A 20,973-nucleotide genomic window follows, 5' to 3' on the forward strand; every position below is an offset into this window, starting at 1 on the left:
CAGCTCAGCTTCTTTTCTCATCCCAGTCCTGGAATCTGCATTTCTCAGAGGCACGCTGGTTCTTCACGGAGCATGGTCTTTAGAAACCGAGGTCTGAGTGCTTGGTGCGGCACTGCGATCTCACTGCCTCATGTGTAGCCCTGCTTCTGGCCCTCTGCAGACAGAGCTGGGGACACACACATCTTTGTCCACATGATCTGTCACTCTGTCTACCTGCCGGCATGTGGAGATGACGCCAGGGGCACGTGGGTGCCTCCCTTGGTATATTCTGCCCCTTTTCTGGCATTAAGAAACCGGCACCCTCTGTCCTCCGTGCATCGGGCATCACCCCCTGCCCACCCCATGGCTGAGCCTCCTCCCCACTCTGCACCAGCGCCATCCATGCACAGACCATGCACACTCCAGCCAGGCCGCCTTCTCAGCATCTGATGGACACAGTCTCATTCCCATCCCTTCCCTGGTTAAATTGGGACTCCCTGGAGGGCAAGCATGGCTTCCTGCAGACATCACTTGGGGCTCTCTGAGGCAGGCGAAGAGCACCCTCAGACAGGGAGCCTGCTGGCTTCCCAGGAGGGTAAAGGCTGCCAGCGGGAGGGGTCCTTTCCTCTCTGGAGTGATACACGTCCCTCAGAGACTGGTGCAGCCTCCTCTAGGGCCCTCACCCCTTGGGTATGTGGCGGGCATCAGGTTCTGGCCATGATTCAGCAACTTGTGTTGCGAACTGTGTTGCCGAAGAAAGTTTCCGGAAGGAGAAGAGACCACCCTTGTTTTCATGGAGCAGGGCCTGTGACAGGGACCTCCAGAGTTTGGCTGCCCCTGGAGCGCGCCTTGTCTGCCTGCAGCTCTGGAGACGGCCAGCCTCTGGGCCCAGCACTAGTGGCAGATCGGCAAGGATTATCCAAGCCTCCCACTTTGCCTGGCAGCTTGGGCCAGCTCCCGGGCTCCCCTCAGTGTTAGCGCCAGCTCTGCACGGAACAGAGTGTGGAAGGGAGTGGAGTCAGTCTGTGGCCAAAACATCAGCATGGAGAGGCAGCTTGAAGAGCTTGCTAAAAATTATCTAAATTGTGAATTTGACCTTTTAACAATGTATCTAAATTGCCAGCCTTCTCCTGCATAGCTCCGTGCTTTGGAAATGTAATTGAGTGTTTCCTTCGGAAAAGGAACATCTGGTGGCTCACCCCCGCATCCTGCAGGATCTGGCTTTCCTGAGTTTGTTTTTTATGACCAGTGTATTAGGGGAGAGGCACCAGGTCTGCTAACACAGACTGCCAGAAGCCCCTGGGGCTCAACTCCTTCATACAACTATTATAGTAAGAAGGGTTGCTGCAATCCTCTTGCTGCCCAGGCACAGCGGCGCCTCCGGGGCACGGCGGGAGAGGGATCTTCCTTGGCCTGCTAAATCTTGATTTGATTTTGGGTCTGAAAATGTGGGCTGACAAGGCGTTTTGGGTTTTGTCGTCATCGTTTTAGTGTACAATTGAGTGGTTTTAGTACATCCACAGAGTTGTGCGACCATCGTGATTAATTTTAGAACATTTCCATCCCAAAAAGAAACCTCATCCCCGTTAGTCACAGCGGGCCCCCAGCTCCCTCCCTGAGCCCTGGTAACCGCTCAGCTCCTTTCTACCTAGTTGGACATTTCACAGAATTGGAATCAGATAGCATATGACTTTTGGGGGTGTCTTTCCATTGATTTACACCTTTAATTTCTTCCAACAATGTTTTTGTTTTGTTTGAGACAAGGTCTTGCTCTGTCACCCAGGCTGGAGTGCAGTGGTACAATCATAGCTCACTGCAGGCTCAAGTGATCTTCCCACCTCAGCCTCCTGAGTAGCTGGGACTACAGGCATGTACCACCATGCCTAGCTAAGTTTTTAATTTTTTGTAGAGTTAGGGTCTTGCTATGTTGCCCAGGCTGATCTCAAACTGTTGGGCTCATGCAGTCCTCCTGCCTCAGCCTCCCAAAGCTCTGGGATTACAGGCGTGAGCCACTGCAGCCAGCCCCAACATCGTTTTATAGTTTTATTTTGTGAAATGTATTCCCAAGTGTTTTCTTTCTTTTGGTGTTATTGTAAATGGAATTATTTTCTTAATTTTGCTTTTGGGTCATTCACTGCTAGCGTTAGAAGCACAATTGATTTGTGTATATTGATCTTGTGTCCTGTGGCTTGACGGGGGGTGAAACTTAGCATGAACGCAGGGCCCCCTCCAGGAGCCATAATACCACAGTCTCTGTGCCTTGCTCAGGAACAGGCTTGCCTGCCTGTCACAGGCCTCTTATGACAATCCTTCCTGGTGTGGATCAGATTAGCCCACCATCCCTACTCCCTGTATGGGCGCAGTTGCCAAGACACACAGATGAAGGGGTCCATGTGGACAGGTGGCTGGGCGAGGCTGGGCTCTCGCGCCATCCCGGGAGCCCCTGAGCATTCGCCTTTCCCTCTAGCTTTGTGAACTTGTCAGCCCAAACTCCAGCCTGGGGGGAGCTGGCCCCCTCCACGTGGCCAGGAGTGCTCCCTCACTGAGACAGGAAGCTCGGCAGGCACATCTGGAAAGGAGAGGCAGGCGCACTGTCTGCCACCTTTGACCTTTTCACCATAAAAACCTGTCTCACTTCCCAGACATCTGTAGTGGTGCCAAGGTTCTTCCTGGCCACAGATGCTTGCTCTGACGGACAAACCTTCTAGGAAAGGGAAGCAGGGCCTGGGCGCCTGTTTCTGTGGCTCCCTGACATTCTCCAGGGCCAGGTGCAGGGCCGCTGAGCAGCTCAGCTCCTGAGCCCGCAGCAGGTCTCAGGCTGCTGGGAAGGCAGCTGATGCCCTGCCTGTCCCCGTGGTCAGCAGCTGGCCCAAGAGTGGTCGTTCCTCCTGCCCTTGCCTCTCCCTCCTCCAGGTGCCTTCCAGGCCTGCTGATCGGACGGGACTTCTATTGTAATTTGGAAATGTTCTCCCTGGTTCTCCAGGCCCGAGGTCACTGAGGCCAAGACCATAGTCCTGTCCTGCCCTTGCCCCCCAGGCCCAGCTCCCACCCAGGCAGGCCTGCTGTTGATCTTTTGTCTTGTGCTTTTAGAGGAAAGGAGCAGTGGCTTCCGGTTGAAGCCGCCGACGCTGATCCACGGCCAAGCCCCCAGCGCAGGTAGGTCACCCACCTCCCTGGGGCAGGGGGTGGCTTTCTGACGTTTTTCAGACCTCTGCTTGGCCAGACCAGGATACCACAGGCTCAGCTTGATTTCTAGAAAGTTCACTTGTAACCTGACCCATGAGCCCTGGAAAGTTCCTTTAAAGAGAGGCTGTCCAGCAGGGAGGTTGGGACCCCTGATTGTGAGCCTTGTGTGCTCAGAAAAGTGGGCGGTGGTTGCACGGGAGCATGCTAGGCTTGGGGTGCATCGGGCAGGCTCTGCGCCCAGCAGTAGCGCACTTGGTTCAGCCTGTCCGTGTTCTGGCCCCCACATACCACAGTGTTCACCCCAGTTAGCAGGGTGGCTGTATTCCAGCGGTGCGCTGCTGGGGAGCCGGCTGCTAGTGAGGCTGCCAGGGATGGTGCACAGGGCAGGGCATGTGCAGGGGTCCTTGCCCTGTCTGCCTTTGGCAGAGGGACTTCTTCAGCATGGCTGTTTTGAAAAACAGGTGCAAAACGTGCCTGTACCTGACCCCACATCGAGTCCTCAGCCTCCGGGTAGCTGCCTGTGAATTCACTGCTCTCCCCTTAGTCTCCACCTGACTGTTCAGTCCAGCTCACAGAGAACAGCTGTCCCTCAACCCCCCACCACGCTACCGTGCTAACTGGATTAATTCACAGATATCAGTTACTGGGAATTTCACTTAATCATATATAAAAATGCCAGATCTATCCAGTTGTTAAAAAAAGACCTCAAGTTTTTTAAAAAGTGCTTCCCTGCAAAGTGTAGCCCGCAAGGGGCGTGGAATGGGTTGTCTCTGAAGCGCCTGGGGGCAGGCAGGGGTCCACGGGCACTGGGAAGGCCACCTTCTGTTCCCAGGTCTGCCAAGCCAGAAGCCCAAGGAGCAGCAGCGGAGCGTGCTTCGCCCGGCAGTGTTACAGGCTCCGCAGCCAAAGGCACTGTCCCAGACTGGTAAGAAACGGCAGCCCTGGCGCCCAGGCCCAGACAGCAGGGTAGAGCGTTCCTGAAGTCGCACCCGGGACAGCAGTGTTGTGACAGAGGTGACTGCTGAATGCACCAGAAATACAGAGAGATCAGGGAAGATGATCCTTTAAATCACCCCCAACCCCAAGCCTCCCGAGCCCTAGCAACGGAGGAGTGAGAGGCGGTTCCACAGCTTCCTCACAGCTCTCGGCTGAGTGTGACTGTGTGGGTGAAACCTGCTTTGTTCATTCACAGTCTTCATAAAAGCAGGCCGGCTCCTGGGAATGAGATTTATCCCTGTGTGTTTACAGACAGAATTGCAGCCTCAGTTTTCACAGGTTATCTTTAAAAACTTGAAAGGTCGGCCGGGCGCGGTGGCTCAAGCCTGTAATCCCAGCACTTTGGGAGGCCGAGACGGGCGGATCACGAGGTCAGGAGATCGAGACCATCCTGGCTAACACGGTGAAACCCCGTCTCTACTAAAAAATACAAAAAACTAGCCGGGCGAAGTGGCGGGCGCCTGTGGTCCCAGCTACTCGGGAGGCTGAGGCAGGAGAATGGCGTAAACCCGGGAGGCGGAGCTTGCAGTGAGCTGAGATCCGGCCACCGCACTCCAGCCCGGGCGACAGAGCCAGACTCAGTCTCAAAAAAAAAAAAACTTGAAAGGTCATTTTTTTTTTAATTTTATATTTTTTATATATACATAGATGGGGTCTTGCTCTGTCTCCCAGACTGGAGTGCATTGGTGCAGTCATAGCTCACTGCAGCCTCGAACTCCTGGGCTCAAGCGATCCTCCCACCTCAGCCACCCAAGTAGCTGGGACCACAAGTGTGCACCACCGCACCCAGCTAATTTGTTTTATTTTATTTTAGAAACGGGGGCTTGCTCTGTTGCCCAGGCTGGTCTCAAACTCCTGGTCCCAAGCAGTCTTCCCGCTTCAGCCTCCCAAAGCACTGGGACCACAGGCATGAGCCACTGTGCTCGGCAGGTTTCTCTTGTTTTTTTTTTTAATCCAAGAATTTTGACTCTTTGTAGAGATACCAGGTCCTTCCTTAAAAAGGAGACATGTGCTATGGGCTTTACCATGGGAGGGGCCCTAGACTAGATGTGGCCCAGCCAGCCCCTCAGCTACGTGAGTTGGGGTGGGAGGGCCGCCAAGCACCTGTGATTCCCCACTCTCCTTCCCTCCCACAGTCCCCAGCAGTGGCACCAACGGGGTCAGCCTCCCAGCAGACTGCACGGGGGCAGTGCCAGCAGCATCCCCTGACACTGTTGCACGGAGAAGTCCTTCTGAAGCTGCCGATGAGGTGTGTGCACTTGAGGTCAGTGGGTCCTGGGGCAGGGAAGTGCTGCGTGCTGGACCCCTGGGGAGCGGGAGGGCAGCTTCCCAGCACGCTGTGGAGTCCACGCACTGTCGCCTGTTCCGAGCAGTTTCCACGGAGGCCTGTTGTAAGGCTGTCTGGATTTGCTCGGTAGGCTCTGTGAATAACGGTAGCTGACAAACCAAATAACTAGATTCCCAAGGTGGTCTTGCTGAGTCAGTCTGAAGAAGTGTCTCCCAAGCAAGTTCTGCTGGAAGGGCCTGTTGCCCAAGGCTGACCGCCACATGTCTCAAGGGAGTGATCCTTGAGGGAGGACCTGAACCACTGCACTCCGGGGAGTCACTAGGGCCTGAGGAACGGCTGTCGCTGTTGGGTGTCTTGCAACATTTAACGTGAGGAATGTCTCCCCTCTCTTCGTCCACACCCACGCCATCCTCAGAGACTCCCATCTGTGTGGTTCCAGTTGAAAAATTTGCCTTGGGAGTCATCTCAGAAATAGTTCGTTTAGGCCGGGCACAGTAGCTCACACCTGCAATCTCGGCACTTTGGGAAGCCGAGGCAGGTGAATTGCTTGAGGCCAGGAGTTCAAAACCACACTGGGCAACATAGCAAGACTCTGTCTCTACAAAAAATACGCAGATTAGCCAAGCATGGTAGCATGTACCTGTAGTCCCAGCTACTCAGGATGCTGAGGCTGGATGATTGCTTGAACCTGGGAAGGGGAGGCTGCAGTGAGCCAAGGTCGCGCCACTGCATTCCAGCCTGGGCGACAGAGCCAGACCCTGCCTTAAAAAAAAAAAGAAATAGTTCTGTTTAAGCGGGATATGGATTGGATTATATGGGCCAAAAGCGGTGTTTCACAGCCACCGTGAAATAAGGGACGTTGATGAAGAGCCTCCTTTGAAGTTGGCAGAGATGGGTTTAAAGTCAGAGTTGGGGTAACACCACGTGATATCTTCCGTGTAAAAGCCTGATTGGATCTTTGTGTTTATTTTCCGCTCTGTGTCCATGGCCTGCAGTTTTATACCTCCCATCCCCAGTAGACGCTCTGGCTCAAAGGGTGAAAATAGCTGTCCACAATTAAATTTTAAAACATCCTCATGCCCTTTTTCAAACGAGTTTGCTGAATTGGAAATAGGGATCACTTGCATTGCATACTGCAGCTTGGAAGCTTTGACTGCTGAGGTCTGAGCAGATCAGATGTATGGTTCTGAGTTGGAGAAGGACTTAGAAGTGACCCAGCCCATCCCACCCTCTCCCAATGTCTCTGATTGTCCCTGACGGTGAGCGCACAGGCTGACCTGGCCACACCCACTACCGAAAGCTTGCCCCTCGCTGGAGAGGCCTTGCTCTGTCCCATCCCAGGGGACATAGTCCCTCTTCCTGCCGGTTTGAGCCCCTCCTCAACAGTGTACACAGCTTGTTCCCAAATCGTTGAGCTCCGAAGTTGTGATGTGCCATCTTCCCTCCAGCAGACTGGCCAGCCCCAGTAGCTAATGTTGATCCTTGGACCCCATGGTCCACTGGCTGCCATTCCCAGCTCCTGCATCTGGCTCCAAAGCTACTGCTCCGTGTGGGTCTGGGATGGAGCCACGCAGCCACACCCACACTGCCCTCTGACCACACCCAGTGCTGTTGAGATTCGCCAGGCTCGCCATGTGTATCTTTCTCTGGCCCTGCAGCAGGAGCCCGAGCTTTTCCACGCCACCCACGAACATGACACACACTGCTCATCAGGAACGTGAGCTAAGTGAAGCATCTCCTCTAAGGAGGGCTTAGATGTTGGGGCGACCCATGGGGGAACTTCTGGTACTGTCTTTGGGAAAGTGGGGAAGAGGCTTCCCCTCCTGCCCCACACACACAGAGTCTAAGACTGGTCACAGGCCTTGGGATTCACTCATCAGTTTAGGCGAATCCTCTAAGCAGGCCCCGCCAGGTCATAGACATACGCTGTGGTCGGAAACAGTTTGCTGTTTGCCTGCCCCTCTCAGGTGACTGTGGGTTCCGCCCACCCGGGATTAGCAGCAGTCAGTGTGAGCAGGGGGCGCACGGCACACAGAGCCAGAAGCCAGGGAGTGTTTCTGCCGAATCGCCCCGTCTGCAAGGCAGCCCCGTGGGCCTGTCAGTTAGCCATCCTCTGAGGGACTTCCGGAGTGCAGCCCAGAGCACACGGTGTGTGTTTAATTTTTAAAAGCCACGTTCACTCTTGCACAGGCACAAGGATGCAGCATGAAGTCAGCAATAGCAGAATTTCTAGGGAGCACAGTAGAGAAACATTTAAACTCTTCACTTTCTTCACAGTTGGACCAGAAAGTGCCCTCAGTGCTGTGATTCGCTGATTCTGGGCCTGGCACTGTAACTCCAGGCTTCCCTGCCTGCTGGACACACTGAGGCAGTCAGAAGCTGCCGGCAGCCTTTCTCAGCTCCGAGTTCATGGTTGTCAGGGCCCTTCACAATATCTCCCAGGAAAACGCTCCCTGCCTCATGTTCGTGTCCACTGTACACATTCCCAGAGACCTACCAAAAGCCTTTTAAAATTTCTTTTCAAATTCTACACCTTTTTTATCATGTAGTGTAAGAAAGACATATACAAATTACTAGCAACTCCATATTCCATTATCTCAAGATAAATGCATTTGGTCAGATGTTAATTCCATCCATTCCGTCCATTTTAAGATCCAGTCGTTTCCATTCCATTCCTTCCTTCTTTCCTTCCTTCCTTCCACCACCACTCCATGCCGCCTTGCCCGCCACATTACCAGCCTGGGCACCTGCGCATCCTGCATGCAGCCGCCAGCCGCCCGCACGCCACTGCCACCCTGTCCATTCCTTCCATTCCTTCTCCTCCCTCCTTCTGTCCCTCCCTATTCCACCATTTCCTCAGATCAGATCATTCCATCCATTCCATTTCCATTCCTTCATTTTCTAAGCGTAAATTATTTTGTTCCTCAGCTAATGATGAGCATCTAGGTTATTTCCTGTCCTCTGCCAGCACCAAGGCTTCTGCAGGGCACAGGTGTTTCTTTTTTGTTGTTTGGAGATAGCTTCTTGCTCTTTCACCCAGGCTGGAGTGCAGTGGTGTGATCGTAGCTCACTGCAACTCCCAGGCTCAAGCAGTCCTCCTGTCTCAGCCTCCCGAGTAGCTGGGACTGCAGGCACGTGCAGAGGAGACGCGTGGAGTGCATGATCTGGTGTGGAATTGCTGGGCATCCGTCTGGGCCAAGTGTGGCACTGGTTTTGATTACTCTGTTTTGTTTTTGTTTTTGATAGGAGAAAGAGCCCCAGAAAAATGAGTCCAGCAATGCCTCTGAAGAGGAAGCCTGTGAGAAGAAAGGCCCCGCCACACAGCAAGCCTTTGTGTTCGGGCAGAACTTGAGGGACAGAGTTAAGGTATGTGAGCTGTTGAACCAGCTCATTGACTTTTTATGCCTTCCCTAGGTTCAACAGCAGGCAAGTCAGTAGATTTTTCTTTTAACAGGGGAGGGGAAACGTGGGACAAAGAAGGTGTTAGTGAGGCAGCCCCGTGGCTCCCGGCACAGTCAGCTGCTGGCGTGCGTGTGCTGGGCCCTGGCAGTTCCCCACCAGCGGCCCAGGCTTTGGAGCCCTCACCTGCAGTGGCTTCTCAAGTCAGAGTCCCTGGTACTCATGGTAGCAGGGGACAGGGGAGGTGACTGCACCTGAGGCCTCAGGCTTTCATAGCAGAAAAGAAAGACAGCATGGTCCAGTGCTCTCAGCTCTGCCCAGAGGTTTCTGTTCCCGTATTTCAGGGCTTCTCCATTTCGACACTAGCAGCATTATGGCTGGACCATTCCTAGTTTCTGAGGAGTCACCCTGGACACTGCAGGGTGCTGAGCAGCATCACTGGCCTCCACCCACCCAATGCTCCTGACATCTAACAACCACAAATGTCCCCAGACGTGGCCATTATTCCCTGTGGGGTAGAATCGCCCCCATTAAGAACTGTCACCTTTTTTTTTTTAAGTGGGGCAGGGTGGGGTGACGACACAGTCTTCTCTCCTGAAAAGGAGCAAAGCATCTGCCACCTCTTGGCTGCCCTCCAGGCATGTGGTCCTAGTTTGGAGACTGTGGGGTGGGGAGGGGCTGGCAGTGGTTGGGAACAGTGGCCCTGGACCATGCACTGGGATTCTAGGAAGACCAGGGTCAGCCAGCAGCACCTTTCTCAGCCACAGACGTGGAATGTGCTACAGCATCTCTAGAAACTCCACTGGCCAGAAGTTTCTTTCAGAGCCCAAGAGGCGGCATCGGTGGCTGTGTGTAGAGACATTTGTGGTTGTCACAACTGGGAGGTACTTCTGGAGGCCAGGGATGCCACTCCACCCGTCGCAGTGCCCAGGATAGCCACACCACAGGGAATGATCTGGGCCCAATGGCAATATGTCAGTAGTGTTGACGGGGAGGGCCCTCGAAATAGAAACCTCTCTAGCATGCAGAAAGCACCGGCTCACGTTTTCTGCGTTCCTTTCTGTTACTCACCATCCAACAGAAGCCCAAGTCGAGAAGCATGGAAAGTTGATGTTGCTGTCGCCATGGCTTTAGGCAAAATAATGAGTCCCTCAGGGGCTGCTCCCTCCAAGGAGGAAAGGAGGGCAAGAGGCGGGGAAGGGCTTGGCCCGTGGAGCTCAGGCCCTGTGGAGTCTCTGCCTTGAGTCTGGGGAGACGGCTGCTTTGAATTTGGTGGGGTCGGCTTCTTGCAAAAGTCAGAGGCTTGCGTGCGCTTCGCAGTCTCAGTCAAATCCCAGCCTCTCCTTCCAGGGCAAACGTGAGCCATGGATTCTTTTTTTTTTTCTTTGGACACAGAGCCTTGCTGTGTCATCCAGGCTAGAGTGCAGTGGCATGATCTCTGCTCACTGCAACCTCCACCTCCAGGGTTTAGGTGATTCTTCTGCCTCAGCCTCCCAAATATCTTGGATTACAGGCACCCACTGCCACACCTAGCTAATTTTTTGTATTTTTAGTAGAGGTGGGGTTTCTCCATGTTGGCCAGGCTGGTCTCGAATTACTGACCTCAAGTGATTCCCCCCCCAGCCTCAGCCTCTCAAAGTGCTGGGATTACAGGCATGAGCCACTGCGCCCAGCCAGAGCCGTGATTTCTTAACCCTCTGAGCCTCTGCTTCCTTGTTGGTCCCTAACATCCCCCTCTCAGGCTTCATGAGGATTAAAGGAGATCGTGCATTTGACAGACTCAGCATAGCAACTGGGACCAAGTTCGAACTTGTAGTAAAGATCCTTGCCGCTTGGCTTTGACACTGGACCCTAGTAGTCTTCTTTAGGGAACAAATGGTCTGGGCATAACAATTTCTTAACCCTCTGAGCCTCTGCTTCCTTGTTGGTCCCTAACATCCCCCTCTCAGGCTTCATGAGGATTAAAGGAGATCGTGCATTTGACAGACTCAGCATAGCAACTGATAGGAAAGAGGCCCTCAAGAAATGCTGTTTCTATCATGTTCATAGTAAACCCCCCAAAACACCAACTTTGTAACATTGTGTTCTCCGTACAAAGCGTTGACCAAGAGGCCAGCTTAGGTGTGGTTTTATAACGAGATGGAAAAGGCTCCCTGAAGCCTCATGAGCTCTCTTTCCGTCTTAACTGTTAAAGCAAAAGGTGGTGGAGTTGATTACAGCCCTGCCCCCCAGCACGTGCACGTGCACACCCAGCCGAGTGCAGGAGAGGGCTCATGACTCCCGGCAGCTCCACGCAGCTCAGGGGCTCTGCAGACACCACCCTACCCCCCACCCCACCCCCGATTACTGAGCGCTTTGTCTCATTCCCAGCTGATCAATGAGAGCGTGGACGAAGCTGACATGGAGAATGCTGGACACCCCAGCGCAGACACGCCAACCGCAACGAACTATTTCCTTCAGTATATCAGTTCCAGGTGTGTGTCTTGGGCCCAGCGGCCAGCCTAGCATGGGGATGCAGGTGGCCGCAAGGGCTTCTGCCACAGAGGGGTCTGTGGTCCCCGTGCCTGACTCAGACCCACAATCCAGGTTGCTCTTGGGCCTGTCTCTCATTCCCCACTCTGGGCACAACCGTGGGTGGGCCAGGATTGTAGGCCTTGTTCTGTGATTCACTGGACGCCTGAGACAGGACCAGAGTTCTGTGGGCTTGTCCAGGGGCCCATGGAGGATACAGCCCAGCCCTTGGAGTGTGCCCTCTGTCTTGCGGACCTCATGCCCAGAGCAGAACAGAGCAGGCTAGAGGCGACTCCTTATCCTAGGTTTGGGCACCTGGGGCAAAGACCTCAGCATGCCCTTGATTGACGTGGCTGGGGGTGATGCTACCCACGGCCCAGCTGCCCCTCCAGGTATCTCAGAAGAAAGCGTGTCCCGCCTGGGAGATGGGCGGGCGGAGCAGCTGGAAGGTGGCTTCCCTCATGCTGTGGGTCCCTCCGTCAGAGCGAGCTAAGGGCTCATGTTTCCAACGGCACAGGGAGGCATGTGGCTTCCTGCCTCTGACACGCCACCCTGTGCACAGTAGGGGAGACCACTCCACTGTGCCCTCTGCGCCAGTGTGTGCTCCGTGGGTGCCCACACATTTGCCTAGCCACATTCCCACGTGACACCCCCACACTCACTGCACATCTTCTCTTCAGTTTAGAGAACTCAACCAATAGTGCCGACGCCTCCAGCAACAAATTTGTATTTGGCCAGAACATGAGCGAGCGAGTTTTGGTGAGTGGCCGTGTTGGGAATGTTCTTGGGGACCAGAGGTGCTCGGCACCAGCCCCAGATCTAGGGGACATGGAGAGCGGGGCTGCTGTGTTGTCCTTTGTGAGATGGGGATGGCTTCAGTAACAAGTGAGAGAGGGAAGACTCTGCTCAGACTTGGCGTGAGAACTGGCCGGGGCCACTGGCCGCCCAGGAGCTGGCATTCGCTCTTCCCAGCTCCTCCCTGCTGACCAGGGCCAGCTTCATCCCAAGATGGGCTTCCCCAGAGGCTGCAGGGCCCTGCTGGCAGTCAGAGTCCACGGTTCCTCCCCACCAGGCCAACTGACAAAAGTCGTGTGGGACAGGGCTGCTGGCCTCCCTGCTCCTGTGAGCATAACCGCGGCCAAGGCTTTGAGTGCAAGAAAGGCCTGTCTCTGTTCCCAGGAGCCCAGCCAGCCTGGGAGAGGGTTCTAGAATGGCTTGCCTACCTCTTTACATGTGTTCCTTTTTCTTCCTGATTCCACCCAGCTCCACTGTGACTGCATGAGGGCCTGTCCTGAGCTGCCTGGTCACTCTAGCTGTCTTGAGTTATGCTGCATTAAGGACTCTGCAGCTTCTCTTCCTTTATGGCCACGCTGCCTTTTTTCTATTTCAATGAAATAGTCAAAGTCTTGCCTCACCCAAACGGAGTGTCCAGTGTGGTCCGAGGGGACTGTCGGCTGGCGGCACTCACCCCCTGCTGATGCCTGAGGGACCACGTAGGGAGCTCCCAGGCAGTTCAGGGTGTCACCAGGAGCGGGCAGGAGTGCTGGGGGCAGCATGGTGTTGGGGGCCAGGCAGAGAGGTGCTCAGAGCTGCAGCTGAAGGACCACACAAGCTCCCTCTTCCTTGTATGCCTGCAGAGCCCCCCAAAATTAAACGAGGTCAGTTCAGATGCCAACAGGGAAAATGCAGCTGTCGAGTCAGGGTCTGAGTCCTCGTCCCAGGAGGCCACCCCTGAGAAAGGTATGTTACCGTCTCGCCGCTGCATGGGGCTCATGGTAGGTCATCTTGGGGGATGATGACGGGATGCTGGGTCCATTCACACCCCCAGCCGGGAGGGATAAGGGGCCCAACTCCCGCAGCAGTAACGACCACACGTCAACCAGCTACTAAGCCAGGGCCGTGACCTCCAGGGTCCTGCCTTGCAGTGAGCAGAGACAGGGGTTTATGATAAGACTCTTACTCGAGGGGCTGTGTCGCCTTGTGGCTGTGGGGAGGGTGGGGAGGCGCAGACAGCAGGCGTGGAGGAGTCCCTCACTGTCCCCCTGTCCTCTGCTCAGCAGGAACAGGAGAGTCTAGGGCCACACTTGGCCCCCAGATGGTCTCCCTGCAGCTTCCGAGACCGTGTGCCCTGGCTGTGTCTAGGGACCACTTGGGTTGCCAGGTCAGGCCTGCCAGGGGCAGCTGGCGTCCTTGACACCAGAACCGACCCTCTCATCTCCTGTGAGCTGCATGCTCTCCCCTCGCCAAATAATTAGTCAGTCTTTTTGGCCAATAACTTTTCAGAGTCCCTGGCCGAGTCGGCAGCCGCCTACACCAAGGCAACAGCGCGGAAGTGTTTGTTGGAAAAAGTGGAAGTCATCACCGGGGAGGAGGCGGAGAGCAATGTGTTACAGGTGAGGGGCCGGCCCCTCCTCGATGGCCCTGGGTCTTCCATGCACCAAGGGCTGGGCGCACATCCTCTGAGCACACAGGCCTACCCCTGAGATGACAGAGGGGCCACTGGCCCTACGCTCTGGGACTTTGTTGGTGGCGCTTGTAGAGAGCTTAGGCTCTCTCTGCAAGGGGTTTCTTGCATGTCTTTGGTTTCAGAGGAGGATGATCTGTTTGAGACACTCTTTTGTTTTGTTTTAAATTTTTTTGAGACAGGGTCTTACTCTGTCATCCAGGCTGGAGTGCAGTGGCACGATCTTGGCTCACTGCAACCTCTGCTTCCTGGGTTCAAGGGATTCTCGTGCCTCAGTCTCCTGAGTAGCTGGGATTACAGGGGTGCACCACCACACCTGGCTAATTTTGGTATTTTAGTAGAGACGGGGTTTCACCCTGTTGGCCAGGCTGGTCTTGAACTCCTGACCTCATGTGATCCGCCCGCCTTGGCCTCCCAAAGTGCTGGATTACAGGCGTGAGCTCCCGCGCCCAGCCTGAAACATTCTTGATGGTTCAGGGAATGACGAAGACTGTCATAACAAACATCTCTTGTAACCCAGAGCTAACTGTATTTGTCACCTGACATCCTGTGGTGTCTTCGTAGGGAAAAAAATCAGGTGCAGCCAGACCTTCCATCCCACTGTCCCCTGTTGGCATCCCCCATCCCCTTCTCCTGAGGCCACACCACCCAGGTTGGGCAGCATCCATCTGCTTCCTCTCCTGTGGCACATAAGCATGTGTCTGTGTCTGTAAACCAGGTGGCGTATTGTGGGGTTTTTAAGAACACTGCTTTTTTTCCCCACTTACATTTTGTAATCTGTTCATGTTGAAAGAGATTGACTTAGCGGGTATGTGGAAAGCCATGTAGGGGTGTCTGTCTCGTATTTTTCTTTGTTTATATATACACAACCGCTGTATTGAAATAGAGTACACATGCTATATAATCCACCCTTTTAAAGCATACAATTCCATGGTTTCTAGTATATTCACAGAGTCAGACAACTTTCACCACAATCTAATGTACATTTTTGCCCCCAAAAAGAACACTGTCCCATTCCCCCAGAAAGAGCATTGTCCGTTCACAGTCACTCTTCCTCCCTCCCCAGCCCCTGGCAGCCACAAATCCACTTCCTGTCTCTGTTTTTTGCCTGTCCTTGGCATTTCATATAAATGGCGTCAGTGCACTATGTGGCCTTTCGTGTCTGGCTTCTCTCACTGAGCCAGGGGTTCATCTACCTTGCGGCAGGGGTTGGAGCCTCATTCTTCCTTAAGACTGAGTGAGATGCACTGTGGGGACAGGCCACATGTGTCCGTCCATTGCTCCTTGAGGCTGGGCTACGGCGAATGTGCGCGTTCATGTGCGATCTGTGTGTGAACACGAACAGATGTTCCATTTCTCTTGGGTACATACCGAGGAATGGAATTGCCCGAGCATGTGGTAATTCCTTGTTGAGCACTTTGAGGAGCCGCCAGACTCTCTTCCACAGCAGTGGCACCGTGCGGCCTTCCCACCGGCAGTGTGTGAGGGTTCCAGCTTCCCCCCGTGGGTACAGCCATCCTAGAGTGCGCAGAGAGGTTTCTCACTGTTGTTTTGCTTTTCATTTCCTTAGTGATTCTTTTAATTTCCGATATCCCTTTTAGAACGTAAAGCCTGTTCTAGCTTGAGGGCAGGACAAAAACACTGACCAAGGTGGCCCCCAGGCCATCACTGGCCAGCCCTGGCAGTCCACACAGGCTAAAGGGCGACTCTCAGGGTGTGGCTGCAGCAGGACACCAGCTGGGGTCCCTGCTCACCGGCGGCTACTGTGTTCCAGATGCAGTGCAAGCTGTTTGTCTTTGACAAGACCTCACAGTCCTGGGTGGAGAGAGGCCGGGGGCTGCTCAGACTCAATGACATGGCATCCACGGACGACGGCACGCTACAGTCCCGACTAGGTGAGCTGCAGAGGGCTGGGCTGTGGCCACAGGAGGACTGGGGACTGTGCAATTCCAAAGGGAACGAAGCTGGGGAGATCCTGACCCTACCCTTGTGAGAGTCAAGGCACAGAGTCGGTCCCCCATGAGAGCTGCCCCCCAAACCCACTCCCTGCTCACAGACCTCAACACCACTCTCACACACTGGCTCCAGCTGCCAGCTTGTCCGTGACTGTCTTAGTGTCAAAATGGACAAAAGTCTATGGAAGTTTTTAAACTGATTTTCTGACAGTGAAAGTGGCAGGTTTATGATAGAAAGGAAAACAAAATCAAACATCAAGTCTAATCCCTTGATAAAGAGAAATTTTGGCCGGGCACGGTGGCTCACACCTGTAATCCCAGCACTTTGGGAGGCCGAGGTGGGCGGATCACCTGCGGTCAGGAGTTCAAGACCAGCCTGGCCAACATGGCGAAACCCTGTCTCTACTAAAAATACAAAAATTAGGCGGGCGTGGTGATAGATGTCTGTAATCCCAGCTACTCGGGGAGGCTGAGGCAGGAGAATTGCTTGAACCTGAGAGGCAGAGGTTGCAGTGAGCCAAGATTGAGCCACTGCACTCTAGCCTGAGCGACAGACCGAGACTCTATCTCAAAAAAAATAAAGTATACTGTTTTTGAAAAACTTTTATGTTAATATTCCACTGACAGTTAATGGACTTTTCCCTATTGGACGTTTAGCTTGGAGTACCTGCATACACACACCCACTTAGGGAAATCAGCCCGTGTGTGCACATTTGAAATGTGGCCGTGTCCTTTTTTTCCTTCTAAAAGTGATTTCACTCCATCACCCAGGCTGGAGTGCAGTGGCGTGATCGTCGCCTCAAATTCCTGGGCTCAAGTGATCCTCTCACCTCAGCCTCCTGAGTAGCTGGGACTACAGACGCACACCACCACGTCTGGCTGATTTTTTATTTTTGTCTTTGTAGAGATGGGGTCTCCCTGTGTTTCCCAGCCTGGTCTTGAGCTCCTGGCCTCAAACAGTCCTCCCACCTCAGCCTCCCAAAGCGCTGGAATTACAGGCGTGAGCCACTGCGCCGGGACCATCTTTTTGTTTTATCTTCCTGAGTCAAAGCGTCTTCTGGCCTTTTCATAAATACGGGTTTCAGGCCCAGCAGTAACTCAGATGGCCTCCTTGAACGGTAGTGTTCATGTACTTCGATCAGAAACACTGCCCTAGTCAGAACAGACGGGTGTCCCTGCAGGCTGGGACTGCTCTTTTGTTCCCCATGGATGTCTTTTTTTTTTTTTTGAGACGGAGTTTCACTCTGCTGCCCAGGCTAGAGTGCAGTGGCGCAATCTCAGCCCACTGCAACCTCCGCCTCCCAGGTTCAAGCGATTCTCCTGCCTCAGCCTCCCGAGCAGCTGGGATTATAGGCGCCCACCACCAAGCCTGGCTAATTGTTTTATACTTTGAGTAGAGACAGGGTTTCTCCACATCAGTCAGGCTTGTCTCAAAACCTCTGACCTCAGGTGATCCACCCACCTTGGCCTCCCAGATTACAGGCATAAGCCACCGTGCCCGGCCTTATGGACATCTTGTGTTTTTCCTTTTGTCTCGTGAAAATGTTCAAATGTCAGTGGAAGGAGAGGGCATAGAGCGCTGAGCCCCCAGGTCATCCCCTCTGCCTGGGTCATCAGCCTGTAGCCCCATGGCAGCCTCAGGGAGAGCAGGATCACCCCTGTCTTTCTCCCACTCGGCCTCTGAGGTGGGCACCTGGGCTCAGGGAGATCTGTTTGCTGAGCCGGGGCAGGGGGACAAGTTTCCGACCCTCTCCAGGCCTGCTCCAGTGGGGAGAGGCGGCCGGCAGGAAGACAGGGGCTTGGCTGAGTCCGTGGGGTGGGCCCAGGCCTGGTGCGGGGCTGTTCCATCCTCTAGAGAGTCAGGGCCCTCCCATTTCCCTCCGTAATCTGCTGCCCTCAGTCCTCTTGTCCTCTCTCCATGGAAGTGCTAAGCTGTGGTCCTACCCTGCCTTCTCCTAAGGAATCCAGAGGGCAGGGCTGGCCCACTCCGGGGAGGCCAGTCAGGAGGGCGTGGACTCCCACGGAGGCCGATGTCTCACAACACAGGAAGCGCACACACCTTGAGTGTCAGTCCCTGCCTCCCGCAGCCCACCCTGTGCTCGTCTCATCCCCCCGTCTCCACGGGAACTGCCATCCTGGTGCCCCCCTGTGTGGACCAAACACAACCTCCCACAAACTGCATGTGGCCTCTGGCCACTAATCTGCAGCACCAGCCTGTGCGGCCACCCACAGTTGTGGCCTTCAGTGGTCCGGCTAGGGGAGGAGGAGCCCCGCCCCGGGAGCAGGTGTGCCAGGGCTGGCCTCAGGAGAAGTCTTGCTCTGTGGGTAGGTCCTGGGAGGATCATGGGCTTTTGCGCGGTGATGTTGCTTTCCCTCTGGACTGTGTTGGCTCTCAGAGCTGCCTGTTTGGGAGGTGGCCGGGGTGGGGGCCAGGGCTGAGTGGCCTTGCTGGTTGCAGTGATGCGGACCCAAGGGAGCCTGCGACTGATCCTCAACACCAAGCTCTGGGCCCAGATGCAGATCGACAAGGCCAGCGAGAAGAGCATCCGCATCACAGCCATGGACACCGAGGACCAGGGCGTGAAGGTTTTCCTGATCTCGGTGAGCCAGCCACGTGGGTGCATCTGGGGCCCCTCATCCCGCCGGCCATGTGGGGGTTCCTGGGCACACAGATAAGCAGGACGGTGGGGAGGGGAGCAGGGAGGGGCCTCAGGTGCTGCCTGGGACACCAGAAGCACTATGGGACCTGCCAGTCCCAGCCTTCAGGAATAGAGATCATGTTCCTCGTCCTCTTCTCACCCCAGAGAAACCGCTGGGGTTTGGCTGAGGGGTTGTGATGTGTTCAAGGCTAAAAGCCCTGTGGGATGGTCACCTCTGTCCTGTGTCATGGTGTCACAGTCGAGTCCACCAACCCTGACCTCTGGGATACTCCCAGCCACCTGGGAGTGGTGGCATCCTTTCAGGGAGAGGCCGGCAGGCCCAGGGGCCAGTGGCCTCCCCACAAGGCCTTGTGGCAGTGTCACCTCTGAACCTTGGGACTTGGCACTTGTGTTCTGCAGAAGACAGGAGAGGGTAGGACTGGGGTCCAGGGATCTCATACCCTCCTCCCGTCCCAGGCCAGCTCCAAGGACACGGGTCAGCTGTACGCAGCCCTGCACCACCGCATCCTGGCCCTGCGCAGCCGTGTGGAGCAGGAGCAAGAGGCCAAGATGCCCGCGCCTGAAACTGGGGCAGCCCCGTCCAACGAGGAGGATGACAGCGACGATGACGATGTCCTGGCTCCTTCAGGGGCCACCGCGGCTGGTGAGTCTGGTGGTCCCTACCCTGGGGGGATAAAAGGAGCTGCCCACCATCCTTGATCCAGTGCTGATCTCCTAGCGGGGGTGGCCAGACCTGGGAAGTGCGGGCTCCATCCTGACGCAGGGCTGCTGCTTCCCTGCAGGTGCTGGCGACGAAGGGGACGGGCAGACGACCGGGAGCACATAGCGGCCGGGAGCCCGGCTGCACACCAGGCTGCTGCTTTGTCCGTCTGTCCGCCCGCCCACCCGCCCCCACCCCGCAGGCAGCGTCCAGGTGCGGGGCCGGGAACCACACACCCCGCTGGGCCGGCCACAGTCTGGACCCGCACGTCCTGTTCAAAAGCAGACTCGGGAACTGCCTGAATGTGGTTTGGGACATGAGACCTCATCATATTGATGAGCAAAACAAACAAGAACATTTCCTCCCTCCCCTCCTTCGAATTGAAATGGCACATTAAGACTTGTCACGGCTTCTCACTGGGACTGGAGACCTCGTTCCTTCACCCTGCGTGTCGCCAGCCTCTGGGTCCAGCCAGAGCCCCTGGCTTCTCCGCTGCCCACACCCTTCCCTCCCTGCTGCGGGGCCCCGCCCTTGTGGGGAGCAGCTGGCCCTCTGCCCCTGCCTGGGGCTCCCCGACTACAGTCCTGGGACCCCCGCCCAGCCTGGGGACTGCTCTGAGTGTAGACACTGGGCCCATTGGACATGCTGTTAACTACTATCTTCATTTCCCACTTCCCCTCTCTGATTGGGGGTGTATATTTTACATCTGTTTTTCTTTTTATTTTCAAAGGCTTTGTTTTGGTTTCTTAGGTTAAGATGCTCTCAAGCGTTGAGCAGGCACAGCTCCGTTGAGGTCCCTGTCCCCTACCTGTGGTTCTGGCCTCTGAGGTTGGGGGGTCACTTGTTTCCCACCCCAGGTACCTCCAGGCTGAGTCACAGGGTGATGAGGAATTGGGGCCCTGTCTGTCCTAGGCCTGGAGAGTGCCTATCTAGGAAAATGTCACTGGACCTGGAAGGGTCCCCAGGGTCCCCTGACTCCTGTCTCCATCTTTCACGTGGTTCACCATCATCAGGCACCAGGCGCAAACTGCTTCCGCTGTTGGCCATCCCTTCCCCAGCCGCAGGTGTCACTGCCCCCAGGACTGTCCAGGGCCAGGGGCCTCTGAGAGGCAGAGGGGTACCCTCACCAGGTCTTGGTGGAAGAGCCAGGGGGCTGGTCCCAGAATAGGCGGTCTCACAAGCACGCAGCACACTGGAGTGGACGCCTGTGCCCACCTGACCCTGGGGTGTGGCCAAGAGCCAGCTGGCACCACCCACCTAGGGAGGCTGAGGAGGAGGTCCCCTGGGCACAGGGCCTCTTTGGGACTTCAGAGGAAATCTCCCAGCCCCACCCTCGGAGGGTTAAGAGAAGACCTCCTGCAGCTGTGCCGCCCACACCTCTTGGTCGCCAGAGCCCTGGCCCACAGCCCCCAGCAAGCCTGAGCCAGGGAAGAACCAGAGGCCCTCCCGAGAGACCCAGTCACACGTCTCTGCTTTAAGCCTTAGCCAGCTAGTGACGAGTACAACGAGATAACGCCCATGTGTTTTGGAACATTTATGTAAGATTGTCATATGAAATGTATTTGGGAACTACATTAAACTTTTAACTAAAACCCCGGCCTCTGCATGCGCCAGGGGCCTCAGGAAGCCCCTGACCAGGAATGGCCTCCACCTCCCTGGGCCAGGACCTCCGGGAGCCTGGGGCCTCATGCTCCCACCCCACGTGTCACCAGCACTGGAATCCAGCCACAGCCCTGGTCTCTCCATCGCCACCCACACTTTACCCCCAACCCCCCTGCAGGTCTTCTGCCCCCGCCCAGGGCTCCCAGCCTGGGGCTGCTCATGAGAGTGTAGAC

At 55.4% G+C, this 20,973-nt stretch overlaps 1 protein-coding gene across 15 annotated transcripts in view; it reads left to right on the forward strand.

Moving 5' to 3' along the window:
* Positions 1 to 20,730, forward strand: part of RANBP3 (RAN binding protein 3) — a 62,588-nt gene extending 41,858 nt beyond the window's left edge. For 12 of the 15 annotated variants that reach the window (XM_031660076.1, XM_031660067.1, XM_031660071.1 and 9 more), the window contains 12 exons: positions 3,070 to 3,135; positions 3,998 to 4,090; positions 5,298 to 5,425; positions 8,696 to 8,815; positions 11,219 to 11,322; positions 12,040 to 12,118; positions 12,997 to 13,099; positions 13,643 to 13,752; positions 15,598 to 15,718; positions 18,237 to 18,379; positions 18,895 to 19,081; positions 19,221 to 20,730. In XM_031660076.1, the coding sequence (XP_031515936.1) occupies positions 3,070 to 3,135; positions 3,998 to 4,090; positions 5,298 to 5,425; positions 8,696 to 8,815; positions 11,219 to 11,322; positions 12,040 to 12,118; positions 12,997 to 13,099; positions 13,643 to 13,752; positions 15,598 to 15,718; positions 18,237 to 18,379; positions 18,895 to 19,081; positions 19,221 to 19,264 (1,298 nt within the window). In that variant the 3' untranslated portion in view covers positions 19,265 to 20,730. The remainder of the gene's footprint in view (positions 1 to 3,069; positions 3,136 to 3,997; positions 4,091 to 5,297; positions 5,426 to 8,695; positions 8,816 to 11,218; positions 11,323 to 12,039; positions 12,119 to 12,996; positions 13,100 to 13,642; positions 13,753 to 15,597; positions 15,719 to 18,236; positions 18,380 to 18,894; positions 19,082 to 19,220) is intronic. The other 3 variants (XM_031660077.1, XM_031660068.1, XM_031660072.1) reach the window with 1 other exon arrangement.
* The last annotated feature ends 243 nt before the right edge of the window (positions 20,731 to 20,973 follow it).

The sequence above is a fragment of the Papio anubis genome, chromosome 20 (assembly GCF_008728515.1).
Source record: "Papio anubis isolate 15944 chromosome 20, Panubis1.0, whole genome shotgun sequence".
Taxonomy (NCBI): domain Eukaryota; kingdom Metazoa; phylum Chordata; class Mammalia; order Primates; family Cercopithecidae; genus Papio; species Papio anubis.